At 36.2% G+C, this 27,619-nt stretch overlaps 1 protein-coding gene across 1 annotated transcript in view; it reads right to left on the bottom strand.

The window, feature by feature from the left end:
• Positions 1 to 3,597: 3,597 nt before the first annotated feature.
• MACC1 (MET transcriptional regulator MACC1) overlaps positions 3,598 to 27,619 on the bottom strand; it is a 67,236-nt gene continuing 43,214 nt past the window's right edge. Inside the window, 6 exon segments of the mRNA XM_067746189.1 lie at positions 3,598 to 3,991; positions 17,115 to 17,273; positions 17,275 to 17,304; positions 19,986 to 20,950; positions 21,085 to 21,890; positions 21,892 to 22,180. Of these exon segments, the coding sequence (XP_067602290.1) occupies positions 3,779 to 3,991; positions 17,115 to 17,273; positions 17,275 to 17,304; positions 19,986 to 20,950; positions 21,085 to 21,890; positions 21,892 to 22,180 (2,462 nt within the window). The 3' untranslated portion in view covers positions 3,598 to 3,778.

Genomic DNA, 27,619 nt, shown 5'->3' with positions numbered 1-27,619 from the left:
TGGCCTACATAAGCCTAGATATACATAAAAACAAAAGGTAAAATATGCATGCAAAGGCCACAAATTTCCATAACATTTAGTGAAATAATAAAATATTGTAGTGTATACATAGTCACTTTTTATTTTGTATTGTGGACTAGTAAATAAGCATGCAAGAAACCAACTTTCAACAATTATGTTATTTTGAAGAATGTCTTTGGGTTGACCCCACCTCTTTAGAACTTTGGAACTCACTAAATTATACAGCAGCACATGAAGGAAACTTCATACAGAAGAGGGGGGAAGAAGTATGCACATATAAAAAGAAAAGAAATCTATTTTAATTAGAAAAGCCTTCAGAGACATACTTCTTATTATTCTCCTTTTCCTTTATAGTGCCTTAAATATTCCTTGGACATTAAAAAATTATGGAAAATATAATTTACAGTAGCACAGTATGAAAATTCATTCTGAAACTTCTAATTATGTATAGCATCGTATGATTTTGATTGTATTTTCTTTATTGTATTTCCTCTTTCTTTCTTTTTTTGTTTATTTATTTTTGGCTGGGTGCACGTGGGCTTTCTCTAGTTGCAGCGACCGGGGGCTACTCTTTGTTGCAGTGCGCGGGCTTCTCATTGTGGTGGCTTCTCTTGTTGCAGAGCATGGGCTCTAGCCACGCAGACTTCATTAGTTGTGGCTCACGGGCTCTAGAGCGCAGGCTTAGTAGTTGTGGCGCACGGGCTTAGTTGCTCCGCGGCATGTGGGATGTTCCCGGACCAGGGCTCGAACTCGTGTCCCCTGCCTTGGCAGGGGGATTCTCAGCCACTGCACCACCAGGGAAGCCCCTGTATTTTCACATAACATATTCAAAGCTATTTAGTAGCAGCAAAATTTCTTAGACCAACACCATCCATTAATGTAATGCATTCTATTCCTTCCAGAGACCTGGACATCCCCAAGTTCAAAACTTAATAAGGTATTTTCTACATTACAGGACATGAAAGTGTGCTGTATTCATGACTGGCATGAACAGTTAATGACTCACTATTGCTTGCACCTCATTAATTGGCTTTCATATTAAGGCTTTAACAGAAGGAAGCGGAGGCTCTGTGGCTTACATAGAAAAACTACTACACTGCAAGCTGAGCACTGAACAAAAATCTCATCCTAATGCATCATTAGGGGAAGAGCCTGAAGAACTGAAAGAACCATCTATGCTTTTTCCAGTTTCGAAATGTTTAAAGAAGTTTTATATTAATGGCTTTTGATGCTTTTAATGATGTCAAGGACGGGATTTAAGTGCCTTATTAATTCCCTTGATTTGCCACCAAATCTTAAAAGGCAATTCGTGATTACTGAGCTAATCTTTTCTGATTATGAAAATCCATTATAGGAAGAAAAATATAAAATTCAGAAAAGTGGAAATGATTTATAAAAATGTTAGAATATATTTAAAAGAACAGAATGTTTGGACATGGGTTTAAAATTCCTCTGAAAGGATTTGTTACAAGATTATAAAATATCTTTGTGTATATTAATATTTAAACTGTTGTTTCATCCTTAAATTACACAGATCATGCTGTTCATTTTATAAACTCTTCTTAAACTTCCCAACCACAATCACAACAGATGATGCGATAAACCTGAAGTGATTTATAAAATCTTACTGCCCTAATCAGCTAGCAAAATCTCTGTCATCTCAGATCTCAGAGCCTGGAAAAACCCAGTTATTAATTCTTGATTATCCTTTCCCGAAATTCTCTGGTTTGCTGATGTGCTAATAAGATTCCAAGAATGTTCTAAAAAAAGAAAAATCACTACTAAAAATGATTGTGTTCTGAAGTTACAAATTATCTTTTTTCTTCTCCCTGAATTCATTTTCAACTAAAATAAATTCTGTCCTTGAATGTGTGTACATAACTCCTTGGGCAGGCTATATTCTCTTATCATCAAATATAAATATTAAAAGCCTTAAAGATCTTAAACCCTAATTCAAATTACCTTTGCCAGCATACCAAATACCCCAGGGTGGGTGTATTAAAAGCTCTAAAAAGATTCTGCTTTTACTTTTTAGCCAAATGGACATGTTTTATTCAGGATCCCTAAATAAAATCCTTATTCAGCTCATCCATATTACCTTTGAGGATATGTCTTTCCTTCCTTCACTCCTTCACCCTTTCCAGCCAGCCCTTCATCCTGGCTCCCTGCATCTCCTGGGCTCTCCTCCTGCCTGAGGGCTTCAGTGCATTGAGGAACTGCCTCTTCCAACCTCCCCAGACCAGAAGCAGTGTCTAATCTTCCTTCAGGCTCATCCTTTCTTTACCAGGGAAAACTTATCTGATCTCCCTGATCTATATGATGTCCCCCAATATCTATATCTCTTAGCTTCCCAGCCTTTCCATCGCAGCAGGTATTGCAGATGCCATTTTAGATTTAACTGTGTATTTTTTTTATTATTGTCTCTATCACTTCAGCAGAATTGAAGTCAACGATCATGCTGTTTTTTCCCCATTATTAACCTCAAACATCTATGTGTCTGCCACAGAGTAGGTACACACACTCCATCTGCCAACTGAATGCCAATAAATGAATGACTGTCTAAAACACATAAACACTGGCACGCGGCAGAGGATTGAACATAGGAGTAAGCACAGACCATCTCTTTATCAACTCTCCAACAGTTAGCATTTATACTGGCCCAAATTTCTATATCATCTTTGTCTTCCAAAAGCTTTAGAAAACACTCTGGTGCACACAAACAAACACACACACACGTGTTTACATGAACACATGAGCATGCACACACAGTTATCAGTGGTTCTAGTGGTTAAGACTACTGCACTCAGCAGTGATAAATCAGGTTTTTAAAAAATAACTCTTGTTTTTAAAAATCTTTGAGAGTTAAAGAACTACTCTGCACTATGATCCTGAAGAAAAAGTCCAAAACTTCGGCAGGATTAGCTAGGTCTCAAGATGCTGGAGGAAGGTGGTGAAAACTCCAGCTAGTGGGTACAGACAACAGATTTCTGATAAATCATATGTTCCTTCTGGCAGTCTTTCAAGAGATGGTACAAAAGAGCAGTGAGCTCCAATGAAAATGAAAGCATTACCATTTCCCTATAAGTTTTAATATGCATTTTGATTTTTTTAAACTATATTCCTATGTTCTATGTTTTCTTAAAAATCCAGAACCAAGTTCTGCAAACAGAAAACCTCCTTCACACTGGCTGTAGAGCCCTGAGCATCCTCTCCAGTCCTTAGTTTCTTCACATGAAAAATGGGAATAATGCTGGCAAACACCACTGAGAAATAAAAGCGATCAGGCATAGAAAGCCTTGTAGCCCTGTCCCTGGCCACAGAGTATTGTTTGCTTCTCCTCTCTCCCTACCTGTCTGCTGGCAAAATTCCAGTGTTCACATTGAGAGTCTCTAGATTATCTGGGTATCTGTGTGATGTAACTACGTTAGCTGTCATTTGTTTTAACTAAAAGAAATTAAAAGTAACTTTGAAAGGGAGAGAGGGCTTTTCTTTCCCTTCTCAGCAACAAAGCAGCTTAATGTTTGCATTTGAAACATATATAAAAATGCATATTTGATTATAAAACACATCCTTGGATTTTGTGTTAGGCTGTGCTTTCACCAGGAAAAAATACTTTTTCAAACATGAAAAAAAGTAATACTTTTCTGAGTTTCTTTCTCTTTCACACACACACACACACACACACACAACCACACATACACACCCCTTTATTTTCCTTTCTCCCCCTACTCCCTCCTCCAAAACATACTCTTCAATTCTATACTTCCTCAGAAGTGGAGAATGTAATTGCTCTCAAAACCTCTAAAGAATTTACTAGTATTAAAGCTCCAGTTAAGTCTCGCCTTTGTTTGGTCACAGGGTTTTTCATTCTGTCCAAAGCTGATTGAAGGTCTTGTAACACATCTCTGTAACTATTTCCGTAGTGAGCACTCCAAGTATAGAGAAAATCACAGGCAGGTTTCCACATCATCTATAAAGAAAAAAAACATTAAACTGGAGTAGTTTGGAAATAAATCAGAGAGGAAAATAGATGCTTTAAAAAAAGGTTTAAAAGCCTCTTAAAACTTAAGAAGAAAATGGAATACCAATTACATATATACTTATTTAATGTCACAGAAAACATGTTTTAATAACTATCACTCCTCTGTTATATTCCTGTTTCTAAACCTCAAGATTTAAAAAATAATGACCAGAAGTAGGGCTTTTTTTTTTTCTTGATTCATGATCTAAACATTGTTCATTGTCTTCATAGGAATACAAAATTCCTTGTGCAATTTTTTTATTGTAACAGATGTTATTGCGATAAACTTTTTGCTCTCTGACAGACTTTTAAGGTTAAAATAATAACTCTTTTATTGTTATGTGTCTGTGGAGATCTTTACCATACCACATATAACAAGAAGGAAGTATATAGTATATCTAATGATTTAAGTCATTTTATTTGACCAAGTCTATAAACGAGGAAAAATGTAGCTTCACGATCAAGTCAAAAGGAAAGCAAAAATATAATTCTCTAATTAAAAAATAATTTAATGATACATTTTAATGACCAAAAGAAAGATAGATATTCAATACTTATTATGCTTTCCCTAAGCACCTACCCATACCAATGACCTCATTGTTTCCATAGAAATAAATGTACGCCAAAAAGGAACCTCACATACAAGGGTGTATGTAATGGTAACCAAGGCAACCAGGCTTAGAGAGAATAGAGACAAAGGCCGACCAAATAAGACAAATTGTGGAATACACACACACACAGACACACACCCAGGTTAAAATACATTTTCTCTAGGAAAACAACAAAACGATCTCTGCACTTGTAACTGGAATATTTGGAATATAAACTTTGTTACTTGCTACTTATTTGGGTTCACTAAACTAATTCATTTGTGATTTTATCACTTTCAAAGTGCAGGAACACAGATTGTTAGCTACATATTATACAGAGTTGCCCTCTTAAAACAGAGACTCAATTAACAGTAATATCACATGATAAAGGGCCTTGGGATATAATCCTTCATCTTCCACTGATACCCCCATATACCCTACAATTGAAGTTAAAAGAATGAAAGACCTAAATAAGGAGTTCTGCTATGTTTCAATTCAATCTATATGAAAGGCTATGCATCAGGCTCAAAGGATAATTTGATGTTATTTATCCAATTAGCCTTCCTGGGAAGCCATGAACACCCATATTTTCACCTCTCTAGACAAAGCTCGAGTCTTCAAGGTATTGAATGGAAGATAATTATCAAAGTTAAACCCTATCTATGTAGTCATAATGCAGCAACAGAAATCATCCCATATTTCTGTATATAAGCTTTATCCTCACCAAGCTGATTTATAAAGAACTGTGAATGAGGTGTTCTCTCATCTCTTTTTCTGAATATTCACACTGAAATCAAACCTCCCAAAGAGTAAGTCCCACTAATACTCTGCAATGGAAGATGAGGTGAGGCATATTAATAGAGCCTTTTTGGCAGATTCAATCTTGCCTATCACTGCTAAGATGCAAAAAAGCACTAAATGAGTAGATTATTCTGTAGTGGGAATAATCCCGTGACCCATTGTAAAAGCTTTGAGACCTGTATTCTATGTTGCATTCATTTAAAATTCCCTGATGCTCAACTAGCTGTTACATTATTTTTCAACTTGTTATATATTGTTTAAAATAATAGTGTTTATAGCTAAAGGCTTCTAAGACTTTATTCTAAGCCCCTTAGTGACTGAGTCTGATAAAAAAATGTATTTGAAGATATTTTATGATAAACAGCAACTGAGAGCATTTCAGTACCAAGGTAATGGCACAGTATCACTGAAAACAGATGTCTCTTAAGAATTGCAGATGGGTAATTTACAGGTTGTGCACTACAGTGCAGATTCAAAGTACACATCTTCACTAACTTTCCTGGGTAGAAAAGCTCTGCATCACATATCTTGCTGCAGCACAGTGCATTGCTATGTATAGAAAAGGCCTGAGGCAAACTCAATGACGAAGGAGCCCCTTGCTGCTGTCAGAAGCAGGAAATACACCAAGGTGATATGGGAATTAGAAACTACAGATGCAGAAGTCCAATGATACACTTACCAACTTACTTATGCAGAGGGCCACATAATCTCCTCAAGTCTGGCAATTTGTACTGATAGCAGAACAGTATGGTCAGCTCTTGCAATTCAGAGAAATGTGGAAAGATTGCTGAGTCCTGGACCCTAATTAGGACCTCTGAAAGTGTAAAAAGACTTTCCAGGAGTCCTCTGAATTAGTCAGAAATACAAGGAGGCATATTGCTCTATACTCATTGGAGATCCCCTGGAGTCTAAACCATAAGCTACCTAGAAATAGGTACAGTGGCTTTGGGCTAAAAATACTATGGCAATGGTAAACTGCATGATTTGTACTAAAATACGAGCACATTTTGCATCCCATTTTTGCTCCTCTTTGTAGCAAATTAAGCCTGAATATTCCTTCAGTGCCAAATTTGTTCTGCTATATATAACATCATTGGTGGCTCTCAATACAGATGACAGAGAAACACCACTGTAGTACACATACAGTGAAAATATTTGAAATACATTGTTGTTCATTAATTAATTATTTCACTTATTAAATCAAAATTACTGAGTTACTGCTATAAGGAATTTTGTTACAAAAAGGAATAAAATGTTGATATATAGCAGGGCTCTTGTTTTTAGAAGCTTTAAAGCATAGAAGGGAGATACATACTTGCACAAACACTGGCCCAATGTATGAATAGACAGGCTTTTATACTAAATAATGATTAAGAAAAACTCAAAAATTACTTGCACATTCTAATTCAGTGTAAGAAAAAAAGGGATAGTTCCATCAACCGAGAAGCACTATGGTGTAACAGAAAGAAAGATGAGTTTTGACTTCAGAATCCTGGGTTCACATCTGATTTCCATTGGGTACTGGATGGGTCAGTTAGAGTAAATTTATTAACTTAACTGAGCTTTGAATTTTTTAATCTATAAAATATGGATAATAATCTCCATGTCTGTGTCCAAAGTACCTCATGAAGTGTCTGGCATATTGTTTGCATTTAATGCTTTTCAGTAGGATATGTTGGAAAGTGGGTACTTTTTGGGTGACGGAAAGATAAGCAGTCGGATTTTAGCCTTACTGAGTTTGAAGTAAAAAGGGGCTATCTCTTATTTCCAATAAGAAATTGGAATAGAGAGATGATCTCTAGGGAGTAGGCAAGAGTTTAGCGTCACTTGTGCTAAACTGATGGTGAAAAGCATGAGAGTAGAGGAAAATGCCACGGAGGAAAAAAAAGGGATGAAAAATTTAACCTTTAATTAAGTCTACAGTTAGGGACCACAACTAAGAAAGAGAAGCAATAAAAGGATGGAGAGAAGCTAGTGTCAGAGTAATAGAAAATGAAGCAGATTGCTTCATGTTGCAAAAGTTAAGGGCTGATAGTATCCCCCAAAGGACATTCAGTGGTTTGCTGGAGCTGGCTCACACCAGCCTATTGTTCATATAGCCTCCCAATTCCATGTTCAGTGACATCACATTGTAAGATTAAAATCACCCATGTTGGGAGTTTTTACACCAAGGAAATAGGCAAAACCTTTAAGTTAGGGCTTTTCCTCCCTTGAAGAACTTGTAAAACATCTACCAGCATGGCACTCACTCAGGACATCTCTTTTCTGTTACGTCTTCTGCTACCTCGAACATCAAGGGATGTGGAAACATGAAAGAAAACTGAGAAAATTCAGGATTTTGGCAATTGACAGGACTTTGGTAACCTTGGAGGAGGCAGTTTCAAGAGAGTGGTGGAAGGCAGACTGCAGGTATGAGCAGGTGCCAAGGAACTGGAAGCCACAGAACAAATGGGTCATGTCTGGAATTTGGAAGTTAAAGGAAGAGAGACAAAGCTAGAAGTAGAAGCAGTGGAAAATGAAAGTATGTTTAAAAGGAAAAAGGTCTGTATAAAGTAATATTAATTGAAAGGAGAGTTTGGTTTGAATCCTAACTTAGCCAGATGGAGAATTTAGGGTTGTTGAGGACTAGAGAGGTAGCAAACGCAACATACTCAAGGAGAAAAGTTAACTTTCTTTAGACACAAAAGACATAAACACAGACAAACATTAAAATAATTATGGGGCTTCCCTGGTGGTGCAGTGGTTGAGAGTCTGCCTGCCGATGCAGGGGACACGGGTTCGTGCCCCGGTCCGGGAAGATCCCACGTGCCGCGGAGCGGCTGGGCCCGTGAGCCATGGCCGCTGGGCCTGCGCGTCCGGAGCCTGTGCTCCGCAACGGGAGAGGCCACAGCAGTGAGAGGCCCGCGTACCGCAAAAAAAAAAAAAAAAAATTATGGAGTTGGGGCATGTAACTAAGGGGGCAAGTATCAAGAAAAATAGAGAAGGAATGGGTTCAAAAGCATATGTTGTAGTTATGTACTTGATACACTGATGAAAAATATTAAGAACTACGTTTTCCCTCAATAAGAAAGTCTCTGCCAGGCAGAGTAAATACAACTTTTTCTATACTGAGATTGCCTTAACAAAGCCTGATAGAAGTCCAGCTTTCATCAATGCAAAAGTCTAATCAGTTGTTTGTCATCCTTTGCGGTATAGATATATGACATTTGGACTCAAGTTCTTAAATACTTACATTTTTCTTCAGCATTTTTTAATTTTCTAAGATCATTCTATTTTTGTATTCAGCAAGTGAACATATGTTATCACAGGCAAAGACACAAAAGGTAACTTCCATACATTAATTAACTACAGACTTTATGAAATTATGTCCAAATATACATACACATTAAGGCCACAAGGATTCTAAACGTTGTAATAAATTAAACAGAAAATGAAATCATTTTCTCTGGAAAAGTTTGAATGAATGAGTAGAATAAACAATTTTCTTTCTGGAATGATCTAAGTTAAGTCATCTAAAACTGGAAATGAGTTGTGGACTGCCAAGATCTCTTCCAGGTTTACATTATCTTATACCTATTCAGTGGTCTAAAAATAGTTCTTCCTCTCTTGCTCAGTGTTATGATTTAATGGAAGATATGCAGAAACACTGCACTAATGCTTTGACTAATCAGAAGGAAAGCATGCTCTTCAGGGTTTGTTTTTCTTGAATTATTCCTGATCACAAAACAACTTCCATCAGGCTTCTCATCTTTATCACAAATATCTGACACACAAGCATCATTCTTGCCCCTTTACTCTTAGCTTTTTGATGTTAACTTCATGGTGTTTATGCATTCATCTCTGAATAAGAAGCATGAGGCTAATAAAAGCAGAGAGTTATTAATTCCTCATCTATGTGCTTTGATCTCTTTATATAAAGGGCAGCAGCATCAGTAGGCATTTAATCTACCAAAGCTGAGCAGTTTCTAAGCTCCCAGAATTTGTATAGTAGGAATATGTCTTTGGTTTATCTTCCAGATACTAGAGGACAAATAAGAAGGTAAAGGAGCAATGAAAACGTAGTAAGTGGGATGCCAAAAGAAATGAAATGGAATAGAGATTAAAAAAAAAAAAGTTTTCTAAATTTAGAGTGCTTGTTTCCAAAAGCCAATCAGACTCACTAGATAACGAAATGCAACATGAACAAAAGCAATTCAAATTTGAGCAAAGCACTCTATGTCTTTTTTTAGCTCATAAAATATGAATAGTATAAAGAATGCAAGTGGTTTTAACTACCTTTGGATAATTACATTTTGCCACATTAAAGGATTAATAATCCACCTACTTTTCTCATAAAATGATTGGAGCAACATTTCATTTTAAGTACAATTATCTGAAGAAGTATCAAGGGAAATTTGTCTCATTAATGATTATTATATGCATTTTATCTTCAGTGCATCATTTACAATATCGAGGTGGGCCTTCCATCACCTTTAATTGGTAACTACATAAATATTATTGAAATGAGGTTGCCGTTATCTTTAGAAAAGAAGGGAGACTAACATATCTGGGGTCCCTATTTCTTTAGAAAGGAGACGGTACTGGACTTGGTTAAAACTTGACCTAAGATTTTCTTGGAAAAGTCTCTTTGGGCACAGCCAGCTGTGTTTGCTCTAGAAATAACCACTTGAAACTTCAGGGGTTAAGCATGAGCCACAGGAAGACAGAGGACGCATTCCTTATTACTGCATCAAAATAGTCTAACATCTTAGGAGAACCTGCTGGCTAAGCTATTCCAACCAATTCTTAATTAGGAAGAGACTACAGGTCACCTGGTTATAAATCCGAGGCCATCTCACTATTGTATTGCAACAAATTTATTTCAGTAGTAAACAGTTTTAATAAATGCTAATTTAAGTCTTATAATTAGCTGGGCTTTGGTTTTCTGAAATTTCCTATTGTTTGTGATCCCTAACAATAAATCTTAATAAAGAAAAATCTAAAATTGAATTCAAATATTAGTGTCTCTAAATACATTTTTAAATACCTTTGTAATATTTAACCTAATATTTTTATTACTTCTATTTGATTTTCAGTGTGGTAATCAGATATATAATGCAGAATTAAACCAAAGATCATAGGAATACAATGTATTACCCCAATGTATTACACTGTGATATCCTTTTTTCTTTATTCCATCGTCTCAAAAAATGGAGTATGCTTTCCGAATTAAAGATTATAGCACAAAGCATTATAGTACTGTACAAAATAAACAATGATAATCTAAATATTATGTCACTGTGCCAAATCTCTAATACAAACAATGAAGATTTGAGAAATTATTCTATACATTTTACCAATGGTAGATGAATTTCCATATAATACTCTCCCCTTTTTAAAGAAATTATAAATATACTTCTTACTGTAAAAGAACAGCAAATCATAAATTTAAGTACTAAGGCTAGAACTGAGCCGGGCCCAGATACAGAACCAGACAATGCCACATCCCTGTAAGCAGAATCCAGGCATTGCAGTGTGAGTCGGAAAATCAGAAAACCATAAGACTTGAAGGACATTCCTTTTACCTTTTGCAAGAGATATTTTCCAAGGAAAATTAAATGTTGTTAAGCCAGTAAGAAAAAGCTGGTCAGCCAGGATTTTTTTTCTCATTTTTTCCATGCATTATCATTCTGCCAGCTTCTTAGAAGAGAAGGCTCAAAATCACTGCTGACTTTCCCCTTACCTACATTCTTTCTATAGTTACTCTCCACCATATTACTAAAAAATTAGTATACTTTATTCCCTTTTCCAAAATCACTCAGTGTCACACAGTTGTCAAATTTACCTCTTCCTCTCAGACAAAATAAATAATAATAATATAACATATATTTAGCTATTACAATGTGCAAAGCATTTTCCCAAATATTTCACATATATTATCTCACTTAATCCTCCAAACATCTGATGAATACGACAGTATTATTACTATCATTTTACAAAAAATGATTTTACAAAAAAAATGATTTTTTTACAGAAAAAAAAAAGATTCCTAAAAAAGTCAAATGATTTGTCCAAGGTCTTAGGGCTAATAGATGGTAGAGCTGAAACAGAAATCCAGACAAGGAATCTTAACCTCTGCTCTGGCAGTCATTCAAGACTCTCCAAAATATATATATCCAACCGTGTCTCCCCATAATTAATAAGATGCACTCTCTCCTCAAGCCCACATATTCTCCTCAGTGGTCTCTAGAAGTCATTGCATCCAGAAGCACTGAACTCCCCTTCTAGTCCTCTCCAATTATTCAAATGTTACCCATCCTTCAGGACTAGGATGTGCCCTCTGACAGCTCCTGCCTCTTTGATCTTCTTTCGTTTAGTTAACTCTGAAAGAATTTATCATCAGCAGAGCAAGAGAATAACTGTGTGTAAAACAAACCTGGATTTAAATCCTAGTTCTGTCACTTAACAGCCATGTAATTCTGGATAGCTTACACAAATGCATTCACTCTCAGTTTGCATATCTGTAAAAAGAGGATGGTTCTAGGGCTTCCCTGGTGGCGCAGTGGCTGGGAGTCCTCCTGCCGATGCAGGGGACACGGGTTCGTGCCCCGGTCCGGGAAGATCCCACGTGCCGCGGAGCGGCTGGGCCCGTGAGCCATGGCCGCTGGGCCTGCGCGTCCGGAGCCTGTGCTCCGCAACGGGAGAGGCCACAGCAGTGAGAGGCCCGCGTACCGCAAAAAAAAAAAAGAGGATGGTTCTAATGTCTTCCTTACAAACTCTGTTAAAGTACATGAGATATTACAAAGAAAATGATCATAATGATTAGATGACACACAGTAAATATGCAATAAATTGCAACAACTATTACCATTCTCATTATTAGTTATATTTACTTATTTCAGCATCTAATCATATACTTGTTTAAAATATAAAAATTCAAATATTAACAGTTTATCCCAATTCCTATGCCAAATGAAACTTGGCTTTAGAGAAAAAAATTCATATTTTTCATTCTGTTTGTGTTTGTTGTAGCTCCCAGGGATGCTGAGAACTGATAATGCGGAGAACTGATAATCCCAGAAAACATATTAATTGTACGGATTAATTTAATACTGAAAGCAAGGATACAGAGGCAAGATTCTAAAAAAGTAGGAAGAACTCCATATAGAATTTTTATTCACCTATAAAAGTACTAATAAAATTAGCTGTTTGAGGATTACCTACTTTCCCATTTTTAATCTAGACTGAGAATAAAGTGCTCTGAACACTACAGCTGTCAGTTAGAGAATGAGGAGGGAAAAGATTGTAGCTAGAAGATAGAACAGAGAATTAGATCCTCACTGATTAAGTACAGATGGCAAGAAGACATAAATATATCTTGCTGGTTACAGCTGTCTATAGGTGAGTGGTTTCTGAGATGAAAACATTACAATTAGGAATGTTCACTTCACTGGGCTTTAATAGGGAGGATGGCCCATTCTGATAAGTCAAATAAGAAATCAGCCTCAACAGGTTTATTGGAGCCCAGTGGGCACTGGTAGTAGGTAATTTAAAAGGGGAAGCGAACCCTTAGTGTCCTTAGTGAATAAATGTCCATATTGAATAAGAGGGAAAGAGCATAACCTTTATTGTTAGGCAGGGAACCAAGGTGAGAGAGTTGCTAGGGAAGTTATTATCATATATGGTAATAATCTCCAGAAGGTTAAATAAAGAGTACCTAATTTAGACCTGTGAATATCTTGGTCCTGAAATCCCCAGCATTTCCACTTGTAAAATACAACTGTTTTTAAAATGCGCTATTTTTCTAGCATTTTATTGATACCTATTTTTTTAAATTAAAGCTCAGAAAAATTCCAATGAATTTTTACTAACTTTCACAGGAAAACCTTGGCAAGAGTTAAACGTCTTTGTATAAGTATAAATAGGTTTTTTTCCCAAAAGAAATACTCTGAAAAACATGTTTTGTTTATAATCATATTCCAAGTTTTATAGTTTTGCTTTCACGTAGGAATTACAATGTCATTAGAAAATTTCTTAAAATTTTCTTAAAATTTTACTTAGAGAGACGGTTAATTTAAAAGTGTTGTTCTCAGAAGTCTCCAGAGAGAGACTTTTTTCATCTTAGAAAAGAATAAGGGAAAGCGGCGTGGGGGGTGGTGGGGCGTGGGGGGTGGTGGTGTGATGAATTGGGCGATTGGGATTGACATGTATACACTGATGTGTATTAAAATTGATGACTAATAAGGACCTGCTGTATAAAAAATTAAATTAAATTAAATTAAAAAATTTAAAAAAAGAAAAGAATAAGAAGTGGTCAGAAGTACTGAAGAAAAATCTGACACACTATTAATAATCCATTCTTTAATTGGCTGAGGCTTGATGAAGATGTTGAGGCAAATTTTGATAGTATCCTATCATAGCTTGAAAAAAGAAAAAGTGAAATTAGTTGCTTAAACTCTCCATCCTAACCGTAACTCCCAGCTCTGCCACTCAGCCACTATATTGGATTTGGACTGGATGGTCAGAGTGTAATGGTTAAAGTGCAAGGACCCCAAAGTCAAGGTTTGTGCTCCAAAACTCGTTCCATGACTTCCTAGCTATGCATGTTTGAGCAAGTTACTTAGCCTCCCTACAGCTTAGATAACATTAGTATCTGCCCCACAAGTTTTTGTTGAAAGGATTAAATAAGTTAATTTTTGAAATGTTACTGGAATAGTGGCTGGCACAGAGTAAGTGCCACATAACTATTAGATAAAATAAAAATAGAACAAAGGAAAAAGGGAGAAGTTGAAAAGCAAGGAAAATGAGTGAAAAGAACATGATTGTAGACATTGGCACACATAGGAGGAAATTCTCTAAATTTGTGCCCACTGAGGAAGTGAGATAAAGGAAATAAAAGCAGCATGGGAACCACAAGAACTTGTTATCTCCCTGCCCCAATTTCAATTCCCTCCCTCTGTACACCCTACCCAGAACTAATATAAGTATGTTTTGAAATCAACTGCTTAACTTGTAAATTGATCATATTTAAGAATCATCTCCTTCCTAGGAGAAAAATATTGTACAACTATATTTTTTTCAGAGAGATGGAAATCAGCATATATTTACCCTTACTTTACATGGCCTAAAAGGTAAAGATTCTCATAGATTATTTGGAATAGCTTCAGGCCAATATGCCGTGAATTATTTTCTAAACATTTAACAATATGCATCAAAGTGATGATTGTTAGTGTTAATCCCAATAGATTGAACAATAGCCCCTAGAAAGACACATAGGGGCTTTCCTTTCTGCTTCTGAGTGTTTATCAGCCTCAGGCGTAGACTTAGTCATTTGTGATTTGGGCTGTGCAAAAGTAAATAAAGGAAAAGTAGCCTGTTTGTTGGCCTCCATGAAGATTCTGGGGAGGACAAACTGTAAACAACCACAATCAGAGAGAAGTTGGATACTTAACAAAAAACTCTTTGATAAATAGCACTCTGATAAGCAACTCTGAATAAAACCTTTTTAAAAACAGAGCTTATTAAGAAAAAAATAAGTCCTGATTTCAATGAGACGTTTTTTAAAAGATTTTTTTTTAGAGCCATTTTAGGTTCACAGCAAAATTGAGAGGAAGGTATAGAGATTTCCTGTTTATGCCCTGCCCCCCCCCCACATGCACAGCCTCCCCATTATCAACATCCTTCACCATAGTGGTATATTTGGTACAACTGATGAATCTACATTAATATATCATAATCACTCAAAGTCCATAGTTTACTGTAGGGTTGACTCCCAGTGTTGTACATTCTATGGGTTTGAACAAATATAAAATGTTATGTATCCATCATTATGGTATCATACTGAGTACTTTCACTGCCCTAAAAATCCTCTGTGCTCTGCTTATTTATCCTTCCCTCTCAACCCCTGACAACCGCTGATCTTTTCACTGTCTCCATAGTTTTGACTTTTCCAGAATGTCATATATTTGGACTCGTACAGTATATAGCCTTTTCAGATTGGGTTCTTTTGCTTAGTAATGTGCTCTTAAGGTTCCTCCATGTCTTTTCATGGCTTCATAGCTCATTTCTTTTTAGTGTTGAATAATATTCCATTATCACACAATATTCCATTGTACCACAGTTTATTTATCCATTCACCTACTGAAGGACCTCTTGGTTTCTTCCACGTTTAGTAATTACGAATGAAGTTGCTATAAACATTCATGTGCAGGTTTTTGTGTGGACAAAAGTTTTTAATTCCTTTGGATAAATACTAAGGAGCATGACTGATGGATCACATACCAAGAGTATGTTTCATATGCCAGAAACAGCCAAGGTGCTCCAAAGTGATTGTATATTCCCACCAGCAATGAGTGAGGGTTCCTGCTACTCCATATCCTCAACAGTATTTGGTGTGGTCAGTGTTCTGAATTTTGGCCACTCTAATAGGTATGTAGTGGTATCTCAATTACACAATTTTTTAGTCAGTTAACTAAAATATCAGAGTAGCATATCACATACAGTACTGTTCCTTTTTTATTTCCTAAAGATTTCTCATTTTTGGCTCATTCAGTAAAAACTGATCTGTAGGTTGTAATGCCCTTCTTAGTATATAGAGATAAATGTAACCTATGCAAAGGAAATATGGCTTCAGCCTTTGGCTAGTCGTGGCTAAAGAATCTTGTTTAGAGAGTCAGGTTTCAGGAAACCAGAAGCCAGACTGCTGAGACATCCACTGTAGCTGCTAGAATTCAACTAACTTGATTTGACTCTTGACCCTTCAAGGAAAAGCTTGTCTTGTCCTGCACACCCAGCTGACATAGTTACTTCAAAGTAAGAAAATTTTCTCAAGAAATTAATACCCAGTTCTATGCTCATAAAGGAAGTAGCGAATACAGCTTTTGCCTCCTGTCAAGTCATCATCTAACTAGAGAGATAATCTTTCCTTAACTGAAATATCTTGGAAATGTTTACACTCATGTAAGAGAAAGATACAGAAAATTTTATATGTGCTCATCACTGGAATATTTTTATTTAAGTCAATAAACACTGATTCACATTTCTTTATGGTATTAAATAGAGAAAATATTTATCTAACTTACACCTAATAGTATACCTTTGTTTTAATATTAATAAAAATTTGCATTTTAAATATTTACTTAGTTCTACATGCTGTCATTCTGTATTTGATGTCTATAGTTATTGTATGCAAAACTGTAAAGGAGATAATGCTCGTAGATATCTCTAGCTATCATTACCAATGAACCCCACACCATCTACTCTCTTAATGCTTTTTGTCACCAAACATTATTTACCACCAATGACTAAGTCTGTGCCTGAGGCTGATAAATATTAATTACTATGTCCTTTTTCCTTGTCATGACTGGGTCCCAACTCTTCCCTTCAAAGTTTATCTGTTCTCTGCCTCAAGTTATTATAGCCCTACATACTAACTGCCTATTTAATTTGGTCAATTTATTTGATAAAAGGCCATGGAGATATGCAATCCAATAGGAGAAACATCAGTATATTTTAAAGGTTCTTAATACCTTTAAAGAGTGATGTGTGTATATTTCAGATAATATCAATGGTTATAGGGGCAGTGACTTCAGTTAGTGGATCCTCCAGAACACTCAATCAATCCACGTATGCAGGGCACTCTTGATTGCATTTGATTTACCTGGTCTGCAGTTTTTCACTATTTAGACAAATAGAAATCTTACCTCTACAGCAACATCTCCAGCTTTTCCTTGGTGAGGAATTTCATATGCCTCCATTTGTCGCTTTGTGAGTCGTACTAATTTTTCAGCTAGTTTCCTCCAGCCTTTTCCAAGCTTGACAGCTGAAGTCAGACTAGCAGCCTCTTGGACGAGATGTGCTACTTAACCCCTGGCAATCAGTCTTCAGCAGAGCCTGCAGCAACAATTGCATGTCATAATTAAAAGCAACTAATTTGAGCTTTTTTCTATAAATTAAATTTGTCATTACATATTCTGGAAACTGGCATCCTTTTTCTCACCACACATATATTTGAATTTTCTAAAATTCAAAGAGCTGATTTACTTTTTAAGCAAATCCAACAAGCAAAGTACAGAGACCACAACTAGACCAGAATTAGGGGAGATTTAGGACTAACTCATTAACTAATTATAGGGGCTTGTGTAAACCACTGAACTAATATATTTCTTAATATCCTTAATTACAAAAGGAAGAAGTTGAATTAGCCACTTCCAAAGATACCCTGAGGTTCTAGCAGTCAATAATTTATCAACCCAGAGATGATTATTTACTATATGAACAGTAATTACTTTCCTTACCAGAGGACTGGCTACAGGATTTCTATAGGGGGAGCACACAGTTGCTGGTACATTATTCTATTTTTTTAATCAAAATGTGATTTAAAACTTCCCAGAATCATGTGTATTGCATAAAAAATGAAACACTCCGACAACCTTGAACAAAGCTACTAATATTTATGACTTAAAAAAAATTTACTCTCTCCATTCACCACCAGTGTAGTTTTGCTAAATTTAAATCTCAAGGTATCAAATATAAAACACTGAGGTTTCAACAATGCACACTGGAAAACCTTCAGACTCTTTCTTCCTTAATTAAGCATCTGAGATTTGTCAGTCACCATGCATGTTTTAAAACAAGTCTATGACTTTCTCTTTTGCCTTGAATATATTTTTAAAATACGAGATTAGATTTATCTATCTCTGTTCAGATAAAGATGTTTGGTAGCCCTTCATCATTTAATGGCACTGAAAAGCTTTATCATTATGAAACAATAAGTAAAAATGAATTACCAAGTAAGTACACTTACTATGCAAATGAAGTTTCAAGGGGTAGCCTCTATACAATATGCTTCATTGTCTTCTGGTCAGATAGCCAGGCCTTAGCTCTTTCCATTCAGAAATTCTGAAGCCTGCACTGAGGCAAAATATAAAATTTTAGGAACTACTCCCTTGAATGAGCTCTCCACCAGCACTGTCTAGTTAGTCACCAAAGCTACTCAGTTATCACTCACCAACACAGAGCAGGCGTAACCAGGCTTAAACTTTCAGATCATTCGGCCAATATAACCTTTTTTGCCACTAAGAGAAACAAGAAAGCAATTTTCAATTCAGACTTTCATGGCTCCATGCTGAACATGAGCTATGAGAGGTAATGAGCTATTGTAAAATGCATGTGCAGCTTCAACCAGGTAGATCAGCCAATGACTGTAAATGGCCTGGGTTAAGTGAGAATGCAGCACACCATCATAAAACCACCTATTTAACAATCAGATATTGCACTTTAAAAATTCACCCCTCACAGTATCACTGTAGAAACATAAAAATAACAGAAGGAGAGGGATTGTTTTATATATATAGTTCTTTATTATATAAATTATTGTTAACATCACAGAATAAATTTCTCTCCAAAAATTTCTCTCCTCCTTTTGCACTTTGGTTAAAACTTTGCTCCTCTACATGAACCTGCCTCATCTGTGTGAAGATCTACATCTCTTACACAGCACCAGCTTTGCACAGTAATAGTGATATTTACTACACACCAACATACGTACTCAAACAAATATTTTTACACACACGCATGCATTGTTAATACCTTTGTTTCAGGAAGACATAGTGGTTTTACGTGTGGCTTTGGAACCAAAAAGGTTTCAAATCCCATCTCTGATACTAACCAACTGTCAGAACTTGGGCAAGTTGCCCAACCGCCCAAGACTCAGTTTCCTCTATTTGAAGATGAAGATACTAACTAGACTTACCCTGTAGAGTGGTTAAAACGACTAAATGAGAGAGCATGTATAGAATGTTGGGGACAGTGCCAAACACATAGAGAACCCTAGAGAAGCGGTATATATCATTATTATTATTTATACAGTCACATTTTAGCCATTTTTAGAAATAATGCTCTTGTTTTTTTTTTTTTTTTACTTTTATAAAATACTGAATTTCTACATTTAAGGCAAAATAGTTCATCTTTTTTATAGATCTCTGCTGAGCCTTACACTGGGGTGAATGCTATGTTAAAAAAAAAAGAATCCTAAGAGTCCTATTAAAACATGAAGATTAAGAAGGGAATTAGCAATATCATTTTTGGATTGTGATGCATTGCATACAAAGGATGAATATTAAATTGCTAAAGTTAAAGACATTGGTGATATGTCTAAAAAACACTAAAAAGTGAACCGATACAAATGGCCAAGTTAACTAGCTTTGTTTCAGTTTGTTCTTATTTACTTTCATGTAATTGGAGCTTCTCTGATATTTTAAGAGCTATCTAAATATTTGAAAAAGGAAAAGAAGGGATCTCTTAACTGTTATGCTCTAGCACAAACAGAATCTTTAATCTTCCATTAAAGGATGATCCTTGGGGGCCTAGTTTCTGGGAAAATCACAATTGAATGTCAAATCTAAGAAACCAGTTATATGATCTTGTAGGCAAAGCTCTATATTTGCTGTAAAGTGACTTCAATTTACTTGAGACTGCTGAGAATTTTTTAACTACTCTCATATGTTTACTTATAAATATTGCCAATAAAGTTCTCTATGGTAAATAAATTACTGTGATCAAGCAATACTCACCACAGTAAGTTCATAAAGAAACTTCCTGGTATTTCTATCTGCATGAAAATCTTCCTTTAACTTCTTTACAACATAAGAAACTTTTTCTGATTCTTTGTCTGCTTGTATTCGATCAAAATCTTCCAGTGCCAGATGTGAGTAACCTAGGACATCAGCTAAAACTTTCCACTCATAAACTTTTTCTGACACCAAGGTCAATACAACTGAGTAGATGTAAGTCAGTTTTTTAAGAGGCAGGGTTATTTGTTCAAGAAGATTCCTGGTTTTGAAGACATTATCTGACATAGACATTACTTGTTCCTTTGCAATCACCTTGACATTTTTGCAATGTAAAAGTCCAATCCTACCTCTCAGGACTCCCACATACCATTCTTTCACTTTGGACCATCCAATGGCTTTTACTTTACCTTCTCCAAGAAGAGCTACTGTGTCCCCTTTGAAATATTCAAGTAAGTAGTCAATCTTGCTTTGTCTTAGCACTGTCTTCAGGGTTACCCCATAGTTGGCAAAGTTCAAATTTTTGTTTTGAAATGTAGGATATTTAACACGCACTGTTGGTAATAAAGGAGCAGACTTGATTTCCTTCTCCTTCTGCAAATCACCTGGCAGACTTGAGAGGCTTTTTAGGTTTGGGGCTGGATCGGGTGCAGTAATAAAGAACTGTGTAACTGGCCTACCATTGGGAGGCTCCACTTGAACACGGAAAACAAACAAGTGCATTTCTCTGGAGTCAACTAAGGAGAATAAAAATTGTTGATGAACTACTTGACCTGATTGCAACTGCTTTTGTTTAATTTCTTTCCCTTTTCCTTCTACCTTTACTTCAAAATCAGGATCACATGAAAAGACAGAAATACTTAAATCTTGTGGCTTTTCAAGTAAGAAGGAATGCTTCCCCCAGAGCTGAAACACAACTGGAGATGTGCTGTTTCCCACCCTTCTTTTTTTTTTTTTTTTTTTTGCGGCTCAGCGGCCATGGCTCACGCACGGACCCAGCCGCTCCGCAGCATGTGGGATCTTCCCGGACCAGGGCACGAACCCGTGTGCCCTGCATCGGCAGGCGGACTCTCAACCACTGCGCCACCAGGGAAGCCCTCACCCTTCTTAATATCAGAGACTGTAAGCCTTCCTGGCATATAACTATGTCCACAAACTGTGAAAATAGCGGTGAAACTGGGATGGATATATTTATGCCCATAAATTCCAACTGAGGTGGTTTTGTGGATATAATCCCAAATGGTGGCAGCTGGTGACTGAGTACCTTTAGTTTGTGCAGCAACCACTAGATACATTGCCTGACTCAAGTCTACTAGCTTGACTTGGATGGTGTCTTTATAAATGTAGCAATTGTTTAATACTTTAAAAGGGCCTTCTTTACCCAGGCTGTGAAAACACACCACTTCTGTCATGACTTGGCTGAAAGTATCCTCTTTCACTTCAGCTCCAATTTTCATCTCTAGCAAAATGGCTTCCATTGTGTTAAGGTTACCTAACATGATTTCCAACAGTGGGCTTACAGTGCATGAAAGATAATGGTTTAGCATCTGTGGAGGATCTAGAAAAGCCCTACAAGATACCTGTTGGTATTCTCCCACAGCTACATGGCCTTGGGGCACATGAACAGTGATATCTGATTCAGGTAATTGTACTGACCCTCCCTGGTAGTTTAATTTGCAAACTATTGTGGTCTCTGCAACTTGTGTTTGGGCCCATCCAGGACTCTGATTAATTGTATTCAAATCTAAGCAGGAGCAGGCCAGGTGATGTTGACTTAACCAAGCCATTTTATAACCCTCTCGATCATTTTGAAGCCATTCTAAGTCTTGTTCTAAGATCTGGTCAGAGTTATGTATATTCTGATGGGCATGTGCTGTGTCATCTAAAATGTCCAAAAGTTCTGAAACAATTAGATCTTTCAGCTTTCCTTGAGGAAGACTGCCTAAGCAACTGATGCACGTCAAGTTCATCACCAGAAGAACCAAAAGAATTTCCAGTTTCTACTTCTCTAAAAAAAAGAAAAGGATCTTCCTTCAACATGGAAATATTATCTCTTTTCTGGTTATTTCTTAGCTGAATTATGTCACCCAAAAATGGGTTAGATGCGGACAGTTCACTCCAGAATGGATTCATAGCATTGGAAGCACTATTGCCATGAAGTGTGAAATCATCGGGCCAATTGAGAGGCAAACCTGGGTATGGTTGTTATTTAAACAAAAACAAAGAAAAACAAAGATGAAGTGGCATTCTGAGATATAACCAAGATTAATTTTTATTATAGCTAAAAAATTTAAGAGTTTTTATTTGCTTTTTGATCTCCAGTCTAATGAATACTACAAAATTAATGTTAAATTTGGTCAAATTTTCATGTTGTGAGGAAAGAGATATTGTTTGACCAGATTATTTGACCATATGTAATGTTACTTTATCTTAAGACATTATGATTTATAAACAAATGTATAGCAATTTAGATAATAATCATTTAACACATCTTCTTGAAAATGATCCAGACTACAAACATTTATGCCTTGGTTTTTTTTTTTTTTTACATCTTTATTGGAGTATAATTGCTTTACAATGGTATGTTAGTTTCTGCTTTATAACAAAGTGAATCAGCTATACATATACATATGTTCCAATATCTCTTCCCTCTTGCGTTTCCCTCCTTCCCACCCTCCCTATCCCACTCCTCTAGGTGGTCACAAACCACTGAGCTGATCTCCCTGTGCTATGCGGCTGCTTCCCACTAGCTATCTATTTTACGTTTGGTAGTGTATATACGTCCCTGCCACTCTCTCACTTTGTCACAGCTTACACTTCCCCCTCCCCATATCCTGAAGTCCATTCTCTAGTAGGACTGTGTCTTTATTCGTGTCTTACCCCTAGGTTCTTCATGACATTTTTTTTTTCTTAGATTCCATATATATGTGTTAGCATACGGTATTTGTCTTTTCTCTTTCTGACTTACTTCACTCTGTATGACTGACTCTAGGTCCATCCACCTCAATACAAATAACTCAATTTCGTTTCTTTTTATGGCTGAGTAATATTCCATTGTATATATGTGCAACATCTTCTTTATCCATTCATCCGATGATGGATACTTAGGTTGTTTCCATCTCCAGGCTATTGTAAATAGAGCTTCAATGAACACTGCGGTACATAACTCTTTTTTTTTTTTAAACATGACTCTTTTTGAATTATGGTTTTCTCAAGGTATAGGCCCAGTAGTGGGATTGCTGGGTCATATGGTAGTTCTGTTTGTAGTTTTTTAAGGAACCTCCATACTGTTCTCCATAGTGGCTGTACCAATTCACATTCCCACCAGCAGTGAAAGACTGTTCCCTTTTCTCCACACCCTCTCCAGCATTTATTGTTTCTAGATTTTTTGATGATGGCCATTCTGACTGGTGTGAGATGATATCACATTGTAGTTCTGATTTGCATTTCTCTAATGATTAATGATGCTGAGCATTCCTTTGTGTGTTTGTTGGCAATCTGTTTATCTTCTTTGGAGAAATGTCTATTTAGGTCTTCTGCCCATTTTTGGATCGGGTTGTTCGTTTTTTTATTATTCAGCTGCGTGAGCTGCTTCTAAATCTTGGAGATTAATCCTTTGTCAGTTGCTTCATTTGCAAATATTTTCTCCCATTCTGAGGGCTGTCTTTTGGTCTTGTTTATGGTTTTCTTTGCTGTGCAAAAGCTCTGAAGTTTCATTAGGTCCCATTTGTTTATTTTTGTTTTTATTTACATTTCTCTAGGAGGTGGGTCAAAAAGGATCTTGCTGTGATTTATGTCATAGAGTGTTCTGCCTATGTTTTCCTCTAAGAGTTTGATAGTTACTGGCCTTACATTTAGGTCTTTAATCCATTTTGAGCTTATTTTTGTGTATGGTGTTAGGGAGTGTTCTAATCTCATACTTCTACATGGTACCTGTCCAGTTTTCCCAGCACCACTTATTGAAGAGGCTGTCCTTTCTCCATTGTACATTCCTGCCTCCTTTATCAAAGATAAGGTGTCCATATGTGCGTGGGTTTATCTCTGGGCTTTCTATCCTGTTCCATTGATCTATCTTTCTGTTTTTGTGCCAGTACCATACTGTCTTGATTACTGTAGCTTTGTAGTATACTCTGAAGTCAGGGAGCCTTTTTCCTCCAGCTCCATTTTTCGTTCTCAAGATTGCTTTGGCTATTCGGGGTCTTTTGTGTTTCCATACAAATTGTGAAATTTTTTGTTCTAGTTCTGTGAAAAATGCCAGTGGTAGTTTGATAGGGATTGCATTGAATCTGTAGATTGCTTTGGGTAGTAGAGTCATTTTCACAATGTTGATTCTTCCAAACCAAGAACATGCTCTATCTCTCCGTCTATTTGTGTCATCTTTAATTTCTTTCATCAGTGTCTTATAATTTTCTTCATACAGGTCTTTTGTCTCCTTAGGTAAGTTTATTCCTAGGTATTTTATTCTTTTTGTTGCAATGGTAAATGGGAGTGTTTTCTTGATTTCACTTTCAGATTTTTCATCATTAGTGTATAGGAATGCCAGAGATTTCTGTGCATTAATTTTGTATCCTGCTACTTTACCAAATTCATTGATTAGCTCTAGTGGTTTTCTGCTAGCATCTTTAGGGTTCTCTATGTATAGTATCATGTCATCTGCAAACAGTGACAGCTTTACTTCTTCTTTTCTGATTTGGATTCCTTTTATTTCCTTTTCTTCTCAGATTGCTGTGGCTAAAACTTCCAAAACTATGTTGAATAAGAGAGGTGAGAGTGGGCAACCTTGTCTTGTTCCTGATCTTAGTGGAAATGCTTTCAGTTTTTCACCAATGAGGACGATGTTGACTGTGGGTTTGTCATATATGGCCTTCATTATGTTGAGGAAAGTTCCCTCTATGGCTATTTTCTGGAGGGTTTTTATCATAAATGGGTGTTGAATTTTGTCGAAAGCTTTCTCTGCATCTATTGAGATGACCATATGGTTTTTCTCCTTCAATTTGTTAATATGGTGTATCACATTGATTGATTTGCATATATTGAAGAATCCTTGCATTCCTGGAATAAACCCCACTTGATCATGGTGTATGATCCTTATAATGTGCTGCTGGATTCTGTTTGCTAGTATTTTGTTGAGGATTTTTGCATCTATGTTCATAGTGATATTGGCCTGTAGTTTTCTTTCTTTGTGACATTCTTGTCTGGTTTTGGTATCAGGGTGATGGTGGCCTCATAGAATGAGTTTGGGAGTGTTCCTCCCTCTGCTATATTTTGGAAGAGTTTGAGAAGGATAGGTGTTAGCTCTTCTCTAAATGTTTGATAGAATTCGCCTGTGAAGCTATCTGGTCCTGGGCTTTTGTTTTTTGGAAGATTTTTAAACACAGTTTCAATTTCAGTGCTTGTGATTGGTCTGTTCATATTTTCTATTTCTTCCTGATTCAGTCTTGGCAGGTTGTGCATTTCTAAGAATTTGTCCATTTCTTCCAGATTGTCCATTTTATTGGCATAGAGTTGCTTGTAGTAATCTCTCATGATATTTTCTATTTCTGCAGTGTCAGTTGTTACTTCTCCTTTTTCATTTCTAATTCTATTGATTTGAGTCTTCTCCCTTTTTTTCTTCATGACTCTGGCTAATGGTTTATCAATTTTGTTTATCTTCTCAAAGAACCAGCTTTTAGTTTTATTGATCGTTGTTATCGTTTCCTTCATTTCTTTTTCATTTATTTCTAATCTGATCTTTATGATTTCTTTCCTTCTGCTAACTTTAGGTCTTTTTTGTTCTTCTTTCTCTAATTGCTTTAGGTGCAATGTTAGGTTGTTTATTCGAAATGTTTCCTGTTTCTTAAGGTAGGATTGTATTACTATAAACTTCCCTCTTAGAACTGTTTTTGCTGCATCCCATAGGTTTTGGGTTTTCGTGTCTCCATTGTCATTTGTTTCTAGGTATTTTTTGATTTCCTATTTGATTTCTTCAGTGATCACTTCGTTATTAAGTAGTGTATTGTTTAGCCTCCAAGTGTTTGTATTTTTCACAGATCTTTTTCTGTAATTGATATCTAGTCTCATAGCATTGTGGTCGGAAAAGATACTTGATACAATTTCAATTTTCTTAAATTTACCAAGGCTTGATTTGTGACCCAAGATATGATATATCCTGGAGAATGTTCCATGAGCACTTGAGAAAAATGTGTATTCTGTTGTTTTTGCATGGACTGTCCTATAAATAACAATTAAGTCCATCTTATTTAATGTATCATTTAAAGCTTGTGTCTCCTTATTTATTTTCATTTTGGATGATCTGTCCATTGGTGAAAGTGGGGTGTTAAAGTCCCCTACTATGAATGTGTTACTGTCGACTTCCCCTTTCATGGCTGTTAGCATTTGCCTTATGTATTGAGGTGCTCCTATGTTGGGTGCATAAATATTTACAATTGTTATATCTTCTTCTTGGATTGATCCCTTGATCATTATGTAGTATCCTTCTTTGTCTCTTCTAATAATCTTTATTTTAAAGTCTAATTTTGTCTGATATGAGAATTTCTACTCCAGTTTTCTTTTGGTTTCCATTTGCATGGAATATCTTTTTCCATCCCCTCACTTTCAGTCTGTATGTGTCCCTAGGTCTGAAGTGGGTCTCTTGTAGACAGCATATATATGGGTCTTGTTTTTGTATCCATTCAGGCGTCTGTGTCTTTTGGTGGGACCATTTAATCCACTTACATTTAAGGTAATTATCGATATGTATGTTCTTATGACCATTTTCTGAATTGTTTTGGGTTTGTTATTGTAGGTCTTTTCCTTCTCTTGTGTTTCTTGCCTAGAGAAGATCCTTTAGCAGTTGTTGTAAAGCTGGTTTGGTGGTGCTGAACTCTCTCAGCTTTTGCTTGTCTGTAAAGGTTTTAATTTCTCCATCAAATCTGAATAAGATCCTTGCTGGGTAGAGTAATCTTGGTTGTAGGTTTTTCTCCTTCATCACTTTAAATATGTCCTGCCAGTCCCTTCTGGCTTGCAGAGCTTCTGTTGAAAGATCAGCTGTTAACCTTATGGGGATTCCCTTGTGTTTTATTTGTTGTTTTTCCCTTGCTGCTTTTAATATGCTTTCTTTGTATTTAATTTTTGACAGTTTGATTAATATGTGTCTTGGTGTGTTTCTCCTTGGATTTATCCTGTATGGGACTCTCTGTGCTTCCTGGACTTGATTAACTATTTCCTTTCCCAAATTAGGGAACTTTTCAACTATAATCTCTTCAAATATTTTCTCAGTCCCTTTCTTTTTCTCTTCTTCTTCTGGGACTCCTATAATTCGAATGTTGGTGCGTTTAATGTTGTCCCAGAGGTCTCTGAGACTGTCCTCAGTTCTTTTCATTCTTTTTTCTTTATTCTGCTCTGCAGTAGTTATTTCCACTATTTTATCTTCCAGGTCACTTATTTGTTCTTCTGCCTCAGTTATTCTGCTATTGATCCCTTCTAGAGTAGTTTTATTTTCATTTATTGTGTTGTTCATCGTTGCTTGTTTCATCTTTAGTTCTTCTAGGTCCTTGTTAAATGTTTCTTGCATCTTCTCTATTCTATTTCCAAAATTTTGGATCATCTTTACTATCATTATTCTGAATTCTTTTTCAGGTAGACTGCCTATATCCTCT

This window comes from Pseudorca crassidens, chromosome 8 (assembly GCF_039906515.1).
Source record: "Pseudorca crassidens isolate mPseCra1 chromosome 8, mPseCra1.hap1, whole genome shotgun sequence".
Lineage (NCBI taxonomy): Eukaryota > Metazoa > Chordata > Mammalia > Artiodactyla > Delphinidae > Pseudorca > Pseudorca crassidens.
Note: the sequence above shows the minus strand (reverse complement) of the source record. Positions and strands in the feature narration are given on the sequence as shown.